At 29.3% G+C, this 11,556-nt stretch overlaps 2 protein-coding genes across 3 annotated transcripts; both read left to right on the forward strand.

Moving 5' to 3' along the window:
- Positions 1-2,198: 2,198 nt before the first annotated feature.
- Positions 2,199-2,834, forward strand: LOC140184853 (uncharacterized). Its single transcript, XM_072238041.1, has one exon. It carries the CDS (start codon positions 2,199-2,201, stop codon positions 2,832-2,834), a length of 636 nt encoding a protein of 211 aa, XP_072094142.1.
- An 841-nt stretch (positions 2,835-3,675) lies between these two features.
- LOC112801008 (uncharacterized) lies at positions 3,676-10,277 on the forward strand. 2 transcript variants are annotated; one of them, XM_025843492.3, is made up of 6 exons: positions 3,676-3,813; positions 6,454-8,728; positions 8,832-8,926; positions 9,059-9,128; positions 9,220-9,319; positions 9,412-10,277. In XM_025843492.3, exons 2-6 carry the CDS (start codon positions 6,456-6,458, stop codon positions 10,177-10,179), a joined length of 3,306 nt encoding a protein of 1,101 aa, XP_025699277.2. In that variant the 5' UTR covers positions 3,676-3,813; positions 6,454-6,455; the 3' UTR covers positions 10,180-10,277. The 2 variants fall into 2 exon arrangements, with proteins under 2 accessions (XP_025699277.2, XP_072093023.1); XM_072236922.1 differs by lacking the exon at positions 3,676-3,813 and having other exon boundaries at positions 6,316-8,728.
- Positions 10,278-11,556: the final 1,279 nt, after the last annotated feature.

Genomic DNA, 11,556 nt, shown 5'->3' on the forward strand with positions numbered 1-11,556 from the left:
ATTGAGGTTGGATAGGTGAACAGTATGGTGATTCAGTTGGTGATGGTGATGGTGATGGTGTATGATCGGCATGGGAAGATAATAAATTTCTCTTGAATTTTTGTGGTGGCTGCGAAGAAGAGGGTGGCAATGCTGAAGGCTTTTTAGATACATGTGAAGGAACTGAAACTCGTGATTTTGTAGGTTTAGGGTGTGAAAGCTTAGGTTTGTGTGCACTAATCACCTCCTTATTAACAGATTTTTGTACTTTAATTGACAAGTGTTTTTTATTTTTTTTAGAACCTGACATCTAAAACAACAAAAGATTTATAAGATTAGTAAGACATTGCATCTAAATTTCAGTAACATGTACATCATCGAAAGAATTAAAAAAATAACAATGTAAAATAATACTTAGCTGCCAAAATAATCAATGAGGATGTAAAATAAAGTGCTACTATGTTTTAGTACTGAGTACTAATAAATATGTACACATGAGCATTTAAGAAGTTCATAGCAAGGATAATACTGTATTTGTGAAAGGAGCAGATTGTGTGAAAGGTAGAAACAGAAAATACTATAAATTAATTGATCACTATTCATGTTACTACTTAGGGTGTGTTTGGCAAACCCGTCTGAGAGGATAAAAGTGCGTTGAAGTTCTTTGAACGCTGCTTTTTTATCTTTGGTAATCTTTCTCCTCTAAACGCAGAAGTGATTTTGCAGCTTAAAAGCACGTTTACTAGAAGCAAAAAATTGTTGCTTCTGCGTTCACTTCAACGTGAGTTCACCTTTGATGATCATTATTGATTTTTTCCAAAAGAATTTTCATATTTGTTTCAAGTCATTTCAAATATTTTCAATTTTTAGTTTTTTTCAATAAATTAAATAAAAAATAAATCACAAATAATAATAAAAACATAATTAGTAAAAAATTAGAATCCAAAATAATAAACAAAATAAGATTATATATTGAGAGTACTCATAAAAGGTACTAAAATATATTTTTTTATATGTTATTTTTAATTTAATAAATAAATATTAATTTTTATTAAAAAAATTATAACAAACTAAAATAGAATTTTATAAACAATATTATATAAAAAATATACTAAAAGAAGTATAAAACAAATTAAATATACCAAAAAATAATATTATAATTTAATATTATATTTTTTTAGTAATTAACTAATTATCTATCTAAAAGTGATTTTAACTAATATGATCCAAACAATTTCATTCTATCAAAATCAATTTTAGTATAGAATTGCCAAACATAAATCATACTGGCACAAACTCACTTCTATCTAAAATCAATTGTACAAAATCACTTCCATTCAAACTTCAGTTTGACCAACTCTAATCCAAACACACACTTAGTAATATCATTCTAACTCGATAATTTTCTCCTAGTTTTTCGTTACCAATTCTAACAAGGCAACAACATGGTTCATTTACAAGCACTCAATTCAACCAAAACAATAATCGCAACACAGACATACTCAAAGTAAATTCAACCATTAAACTATAATCACAATATTATCAACGACAATTATAATTCATAGTCACAAACCAAAGTCAATTACATCAAATAATCACATAATAAAACGCTAGGTGTTTTTGCAATAAAATTCCAGTCATAAATACCTTTTTACTCATTTCTTTATTAGAATGCATGATTATGCCGTAGTCTTCACTAAAATATGTGTGCGTGTAGCTTGTTACTGACTCCTGCTTTCCTAAAAAGAAGCCATAGGATACAATCAAAAGGTTATATATTATAAAAGCCATTTTAACAAACGGTTAGAAGAAAAATAAATGGAAGCAGAACGCGGAAGAAGTGGGGAAGTGGAACGTCGAAGAAGAACGGGCGCTTAAAATAATTTTTTATATCATTTTCAAAAATATCATTTCTATTAAAATGAAATAGATTTTTTGGGACAATGGTAATGGAGGCCAAACTGAATTCTTCAGAAATTTTAGAGTCCCTCAAGCATTGGCAAGGTACCATATACAACTAGGACACAAATTTAAGGGTCATGGAGATAAAATCCTTAGCTGTCGTAGAACCTTAATTCTTAGCTGTTTTGATACATCATATGCATCAGCTGTGGCGTTGGCAGAGAAAGCAAAGGTTCTGCTTCTAGCAAATATTGTTGGAGGTGCACAAAATATCACACCTGATATATTCCAAATTGAAAGAGAAGGATTTATGGATTATGGCTGGATTCAGCTTTGGTTATGTGATTCCGATGAGATCAAGTGGAGCTTTATACCATGGTGTGCCTCCTAGTGGCCTTTTTGAGAAGCTAGAGCATCGATATATAAGCAAATGTCCACTGAAAACGCGTCTCTTCACACCTGCGATTGCTCGAGGCCTGCAACAGTTGGAAAAGCTAGATATATTTTCATGTGATGAACTGAAGCATATACTTGAAGATGAGGAGATAAGTGGACAGGATCATAGGGTGATCTTCTCAAAATTGAAAAAACTTCATATTATGGGGTGCCAAATGCTAGAATATGTAATCCCAGTTACTTTTTCTCAAGGCCTTGTGCAATTGGAGTCTTTGGATATAGATTATTGTGGTGAGTTGAAATATGTGATTGGAGAATGCAGCTCAGATGGTGATACAAGTCATCAAAATGGAATCAACATTGAGTTTCCTGCGCTTCAGGTGCTTCGACTTACTGATAATTGGAACATGATTGGCATTTTTCCCCAGTGTTACAGAGCAGCATGGCCATCTCTGCATAAGTTTTATTTGGAATATTGTCCAAAGCTTAAGATAATGTCCATTAATACTTTCAAGGCTAATGAATGCAAGGTGAGCAAAGTGATAAGGCCTAGTTAACTTGAAATTACTTTCCTTGTATATTATCCAAAACAAAAATTATAAAATAAAAAATTATAACAAACTAAAATTAGAATCCAAAACAATAAACTACCAATTACTTTCGTATCTTTAAGCAGTTAACTTTTACCTTTGACTTTATTTTGGTATAGATAAAATCAAAGTATCAAGGCAGAAGAGCAATGCTAGCAAGCGTAGTAATAGGAGGAACTTTAAAATCCCATCAGTTAAGTCAAAATTTGAGTCATCTATATATGAAGATGGGTGCATCTTCATAAATTTTATAAATGTTCTTTTCTTTCCACTTAGTGAACTGTATAGAGTCATCTATCTCAGTTCTGTTTTCAATTGCAATTCTTATCTCTAAGGCAACATGTTCTGCAAACATATCAAAAGTACAGCCCTACCAATACAATTTTATATGTTCAACCAAAATACCTAATGTTTTATATCTAACATAAAGCTTCCCTTAACAATCAAATTAACAATGAAGAAAGAAAATTATCAATGAACAAAGCTGAGAAAGAAACACTACTCACAAAAATTAGAACCTTGCAGAAGACGCACAAAAAGAAGAGGAGGCACGAACAATCAAGCGAAGGGGTGGTGTCTGAGGCTGGCAGGGGCGCAGGTTCTGAGACCGGCGGAGGCAAACACATGCAGGAGGCTGGGCGGTTGTTCGCAAGTGAAGGCTGGTAACTGGGAGTGCGATTGATGATGGTGGAGGTGGTCTGAGGTGCGAGATTGGAGGTTGGAGTGGTGGATGTCTGAGACCTGAGACAGGAGGCAGAGCACGAGCGGCCAAGCACGAGCGGCAACGCACAGACAGAAGCAGAGCACGCAGAAGAATCACGAAGCACGAGCGGCAACCACAGTCCGGAGGCAGAGCACGCAGGAGGAGGGAGAAGGAGATGAAGAACTGACCAGGAAACAGTGAAACCAAAAGAAAGTTCTGAAACAAGGTTTGGTTTTTGACAAGGTAACCTAAGTAGCTATAATACGAGGGACTGGGAGAAGGCACTCAAAAACTAATCCCCTGAAACTAAAAGAAGGCGGTTTTGATAAAAAAAAAAACAAATTTTGGCGCAAAGTGAAATTTAATAAGTGGCATTGAAATAACTATGTATAACAAATTTTTTAAAATTAAAATTATATCTAATTTTTAATATCAAATTAAAAAAGATAAAATTACAACAAAAATATATTCAATAAGTTATAGAATAGAATATTGATATCTAAAAGATAGATATTTTAAAAAAAATATATCTAATAATAATTTTAAAATATTTAAATTAAATTATGTTCTTAAATTTTTGTTATATAATAATCTGAAAAGATAAATATTTAATAAAATTAATATTTGAAATTTTTGTTTTTTTTATATTACTAGATAAGATAGATAGTCACCAAAAAAAAGATAAGATAGATAAGATGAGATAACTGCCTCGAATTATATAAGTCAGAGATTCTTTAGTTACATTCTTTATTTCACACACATATACTTTATAAATCCATCTTAATTTGAGCACTGGAATATCCTTGCTAGGTACATATCCAATCTAACAACTGTTTTAGCTCACAAATTTCCAATTCATTTCACAATCCGTACCAAAGATTTTTAGATAAGTAATTTTTTCTCCAATTTTTTTACATTATTTATATAATTTTATATTAATGTGCTAAAGAGTTCTCTTGAAAAAAATTATATAGAGGTAAATTTTTTTAATAACTATCATTATGTGATTTAATGTTCATTACTATGATTTTTTACTATTAAAAAGTTGTAATGTGCTTTTCCTCTTTCAAGAAGTTGTAATGTGCTTTTCCTCTTTCAACGTGCTTGCTAAACATATCCTAAGTGTGTGTTTGGATTTACGTTGAGCAAACTGGAGTTTGAATGGAATTGATTTTGTAGAATTGATTTTGGGTAGAAGTGAGTTTGTGCCAACATAATTTATGTGTGGCAATTTTTACTAAAATTGATTTTGATAAAATAAATATTGTTTGGATAATATTAGTTAAAATCACTTCTAGATAAATAATTAATTAATTACTAAAAAAATATAATATTAAATTATAGTATTATTTTTTAAGTATATTTAATCTTTTTTAATATTTTTTATATAGTATTTTTTTATAGTACTCTATTTTGGTATATTATAGTTTTTTATTGTTATAATAAAAATTAATATTTGTTTATGAAATTAAAAATAACATATAAAAATTGATAACTTTTTTAGTATTTTTTTATAGTAAAAATTAATATTTATTTATTAAATTAAAAATAATATATAAAATAACATATTTTAGTATTCTTTTTTAGTACTCTTAATAATCATATTTTTTTTATTATTTTAGGTTCTAATTTTTTACAAGTTATATTTTTATTATTATTTATAATTAATTTTAATTTTAATTTATCATTTTTAATAGGAACAATAATACATATTATAAAAAATTAAAATAGTAAACAATGTACAAAAATTAGAATAATTGTTTTAATATTCTCAGTATTTATTTAAAAAAAATTATGAAAAAATCAATAATAACTAGCAACAACCTAAATGTGTTTCACAAACACACTCTAAGTGTAGAAACTAGAAAGTTTTCAACTATAAATTATGTTGACACAAACTTACTTTTATTCAAAATTGATTTTATTCAAATTCCAGTTTGACAAATTACAATTCAAACACACACTTAAACATTTAACGGCTCTTTCAAGCTCATTTAGTGAAGGCTATAATTGTATATATTATGCCTTCTTGTCACCGTAAAAAACTATTTATATTTCATTTAATATAATATTAAGAATATTATTGAGATAACATTTTACTGAGAAAAAAAAAAAAGAAAACATTGTTTATATCTTTATATTTTTTCTTTTTACTATGTGATTTTTTTCCAAAAAATAACATTTGCACATTGTTAATAGCAATAATTCTATACGTATATTTTATATATGTCATTATTTTATTGAAAATATTTAATAACTATTTTTCATATTTATTTTGTAAATGATTATAAAAAGAGAATGTAATTGAGAGATTATATGTATAAATTATTTTATTGGGATACCAAAATTTATCATTTCTACTGTTTAATTTGAAAAATATTAGTCTTTTAATAGATAATATATTTTGCAAGCTTATTTTTATTCTAATTTTAGTATAAATTTTTTGTCACATTTTTAATTATATCAAATTTATGAAAAATAAATAAATATAATTAAGTTTTAAAAAAATACAACTTTTTTTTAGTACTTGGTTTATGCACTACTTTACGGTTAGAAGAAAAAGACTGAAGAGAGGCTAAAATTAATTTTTTTATATGTTAAAAATCAATTTATTTGCTGGATCGAAACACTACATTATAAATTAGTTTTGATAATATCATTGTCAATATTCTTTGTTAAGTTTTGATTTTTTTATCAATTTTTAATTAATTTTTCTTATTCATAGTATAGATAGTTTTTTTAGAATTTTTTTATGTTCACTGATGTATATTTATCAAAATATAATATTATAATTTTGTAACATGAAATTAATTATACTCATAGTTGATTATCTCATAAAAATATTATTTAAGTAATCTAATTTTTAATATACTTTATATGTAGATATGGAAATTCCAGAACAACGAAAGTGGATGTACAATAGAAATTTACCAAACCGAGGAGGATTACGACAGGAATTTGTCAATGGTGTTCGACATTTTATTGATACAGTTAAAAAACAACCTCAATTTGTACTCGAAGGTGGTGTACTTAGATGTCCTTGCAACAAACATAAAAATAAGATTTTTTTAACTCCGGATGAGGTTTTACTAGATTTATATAAATATGGTTTCATGCCAAGATACTGGTGTTGGGATTCACATGGAGAGAGTCCTTTGCACTTGAATGTAGATCATGATAATCAAGAAGGTACATGTTCTTCTCCGCATGCTAATGTGCCAATAAGAAATTCGTATGAATCTATGGTGGTCGATGCTGCTGGACCAGAATTGATGAGTCAATTTGAAGAACACATGGAGGAGCCTCCGAATGCAGAAGCTAAAAAATTTTATGATTTATTACAGTCTGCTCAGCGCCCATTATTTGAGGGATGTATGGATCATTCAGAATTATCAATGGCAGTTAAAATGTTGAGTATAAAAGCTAAAGGGAATGTATCTCAACAGATCTTTGATGATTTCGTGAAAGCTATGAAAGAAGTGATGCCGAAGGATAACTTACTTGTCTCCAGTTTTTATGAAGCAAAGAAGTTAGTATCAAAACTTGGCATGGAAAGCAATAAAATTGATTGTTGCATTAATGGTTGTATGCTGTATTACAAGGAGGATGATATACCAAGAAAGGAATGTAAATTTTGTCATTCTCCAAGGTACAAGATAGGTAAAAAGGGTAAATCAGTGCCTTTGAAACGAATGCACTATTTACCGCTTATACCTCGTTTAAGAAGACTTTATGCTTCAATGAACACAGCACCTCACATGCGATGCCATTTTGATCACGAGTTTAAAGGAGTTATTGAGCATCCATCGGATTCAAAAGCATGGAAGTATTTTGATAGAAAACATCCACAATTTTCTCAAGAACCACGCAATGTCAGACTAGGATTATGTGCTGATGGATTCACCCCTTTTGGTCAATCTGGTAAACAATATTCATGTTGGCCAATAATTGTCACTCCTTATAACCTGCCTCCTTCTATGTGCATGAAAACTCCTTACATGTTTTTATCCATGATTATCCCTGGTCCTCGTAATCCCAAAACTAGGATTGATGTATACCTGCAGCCCTTGATTGATGAGCTAAAACTACTATGGGAAGATGGCGTTTTAACTTATGATATTCATTCCAAGTCAAATTTTGTAATGCGAGCTGCATTGTTGTGGACTATTAATGATTTTCCTGCATATGGAATGTTATCTGGATGGATGATAGCAGGCAGGCTAGCATGCCCATACTGTATGGAACGAACAAAGGCATTCCAATTAAAAAATGGGGGAAAGCCATCATGGTTTGATTGCCACAGACAATTCTTGCCAGATAATCACATGTTTAGAAGAAACAAGGATGCATTCTATAAGAATAGAATTGAAAGATCAGAACCTCCGCCAAGATTGACTGGAGAGCAAATATGGGATATAGTTCAGAATTATGATAAGATAAGTGATGTTGAGCAACTTGAGATAGAAGGATATGGAAGTATGCATAATTGGACCAAAAGAAGCATATTTTGGGATTTGCCTTATTGGCGTCATAATTTAATCCGTCATAACCTTGATGTAATGCATATTGAGAAGAATGTATTTGATAATATATTCAATACTGTCATGGACATTAAAGAGAAGACTAAAGATAATGCAAAGGCTAGAATGGATCTGTCATTATACTGCAAGCGAAAAAGTTTAGAACTGCCAGTACAAAGTGGAGGTAAAATTATAAAACCCAAAGCAAACTACACATTTACCCTCCAGCAAAAGAGGGCAATATGTGAATGGGTGAAAGAGTTAAGGATGCCTGATGGATATGTTTCAAATTTAGGGAGATGTGTTGACATGAAAGAGGGCAAGTTATATGGAATGAAAAGTCATGATTGTCATATATTTATGGAACGTTTACTCCCAATCGCTTTTAGTTCATTGCCAGAGCAGATATGGAAGCCAATAACAGAGTTAAGTCAATTTTTTCGAGATTTATGCTCAACATCGTTACGAGAAGATGTTCTCAATAAGCTTGAAGAAAATATTCCAATTGTGCTATGCAAATTAGAACGTATTTTTCCTCCTGGATTTTTTGACTCAATGGAACATCTACCTATTCATTTGCCATTCGAAGCATTGCTCGGTGGTCCTGTGCAATATAGATGGATGTATCCTTTTGAGAGGTACCTTAGTCACACCTCTATATTTATTCTCAAATTTCTTTTTACTGTTTTATGAAGCCAATTATTTTTTATTTGATTTTTGTTATGAATTTTTTCATGATAGGTTTCTCCATCATCTTAAGAAAAAGGTCAAGAACAAAGCACATGTTGAAGGATCTATCGTTGAATCATACCTAATTGAGGAGATTTCTCACTTTTGTGAGTACTATTTTAACCAAACTAGCATCAACGCAAAGCAAAATGATGAAAGTGATGATTCAATTGAGCAAAATTTGTCTATTTTTAATTTGCCTGGTTGTTTGGCTGATGAATGCAAAATTCGTTATTTAGATGACAAAGAATTCAGTGCAGCCATGAATCATATACTAATAAACTGTGATGAAATTAAGCCATATATTGAGTGAGTATTTATCTTCCTATATATATTCTTACTATTAATAATATTTTCTGATATTAATAATTTTAATTTATTTGAAATTTATGTACTATAGGATCTTTGTGGACTTCATACGCCAAGATCATATTACTTTAAGTGATGAACAAGTTGATCAATTTATTGAAGCGGATTTTGCAGAATGGTTTAAAAATTATGTAAGTCAACATGATTTGATAATCTTATTGTACACACATTTTTTGGTAGATGACATATTATATTCTAACTTATTGGTTCTTATTTAATACAGGTTCATGATCCTTTAAATAATGTGACAGATTCGAATATTCATTCTTTGGCATGGGGTCCTTTGAGAATTGTTAAATGTTGGCCTATCTACAAAGTCAATGGCTTCAAGTTTCACACAAGATCTCACTCGAGTGGAAAGTCAACTCAGAATTATGGAATATGTGTCAAAGGCACAGGTTATGGTGAATATGAAAATGACTTCTATGGCCAGCTTGATGAAATTATTCAAGTTGAGTATACTGGGCTACCACTAAAAAGAGTTGTACTATTTAAATGTGAATGGTTTGATCCCACGATCGGCAAAGGAACAAAAGTAAACAAAGAGTATGGAATCATACAGATTCGAAAGAATCGACGATATGTTAAATATGATCCGTTTATCATTGCACATAAAGCAATTCAAGTATATTTTGCACCTCATCCAATGAGCAACACCAGAGAAAAAGCAGAATGGTGGTTTATATTCAAGACTAAAGCAAGAGGTGAGATTGAGATTGAAACAACGGAGGATTTTGCATATCAAGAAGATGACACAAATCAATCTAACAATCATATCTCAAATGATATTGACATTATTGTTGATTTACTGGATACTAATAGTACAAGATATGAAGAAGAAGAAGAAGAAGAAGAAGAAGATAATGATGATGATGATGATGATGATGATGATGAGCTACTTGGGGATGAGGACGAAGACATGGATGAGGATGAGAACGAGGACGAGAACGACGACGACGAGAACAATGAGGATGAAGATCAAAATGAATAGTATGAAAAAGTCCACTAAGAAATGTATTTATTTGTATTTTTTTTTAAATTTTTAATATACCTTAATGTTATGAAAAAGTATATGACTTTTTTATTTTACGTGATTTTTTTATTGTATTTTATTTTGACTATTTTTTAGAAGATTGGATATAATTTATTGAGAAAGTCTAGGGGCCAGCACTTTTATTAAAATTTGGCCAGCAATTTAACCATAATAAAAAATGAGTAATTCTCCACCATTAGATGTAATCTCACACCATTAAAAACACTACTGATGGCTACAAATCACAAAATTTGCTGGACCCCTAGCACTCCTCTAATTTATTTTTAAGATTTTTATATATGTAATTCTTTTAGATACACTTTATCTTAAATTTGTTAAAAAATTAAATTTTGAATGATTATAACGTAAATAATTAAAAGAATAAATTAAAAAATAATATGAGGTAACTAAAAAAAATCAAAATTAAATATAAGATGGTATATAACAATTTGTATAAGAAATTTAATATTAAATATAATAAAAATAAAAGAATAAAAAAATAAGAAAATAGAGTATATAAAAAAAAATAAGAAGATAGAGTCTCTCAAGTTTAACTAAAAAAAAGTCAAATATAATATACAATGATAGGAAAAAAAACTAATAAAAATATAGTCAATTTAGTTCTAAAATTTTGGAATGAATAAGTATATTTGTTAAATTTTTTTTATTTAGTACTGAGTAGTACTACCTGAATTAAAAGAGTTATGATGAATAATAGATTAATTTACTAGTATTTTATTTTAATGGTTGATCTATAATGATTCAATTAATTATTTTAAGATTGTAATTTATTTCATATTTGATATTATATAAAAATAAATTATTAACTTAATAAACAATTAAATAATCAAAAACATACATTTAATGAAAATATAATTTTATTTTTTAAAATATTAAAAAATATATTTAAAAAATAAACCAACTAAATTTCATGGTAGCCCCACCAGAAGTACCCATTTTGTTGGCGTCAGGCACAAAATGACTTCCCCACCAGAAGTTTCAATTGGCGTGCGCCCCTCCTGAGATGACGACTAAATTCATTTCGCGGGTGCTTTGCGAACAATGGCCTTGCGCATTTTTGTAAAGCTTTCTGCATGCGTATTATGGGAATTAATATATTTTATTTATTTATTTATATAAAAAAAGCCTGCATAAATAAGCGCTAACTATCTATTAATCCAATTTTTAAAAATATGTATAATAATAAATAAGATGTTAATTGGTATGATGATTATTTCATATTTTGATCAAGAGATTTTGGAATTGAAAGGTGCAAACAAAAACTGTACCTTTTTATAAGTTATATATAATTAAGGTTATTTTAGGAAAAGAAAC

The sequence above is a fragment of the Arachis hypogaea genome, chromosome 5 (genome assembly GCF_003086295.3).
Source record: "Arachis hypogaea cultivar Tifrunner chromosome 5, arahy.Tifrunner.gnm2.J5K5, whole genome shotgun sequence".
Classification (NCBI taxonomy): Eukaryota; Viridiplantae; Streptophyta; class Magnoliopsida; order Fabales; family Fabaceae; genus Arachis; species Arachis hypogaea.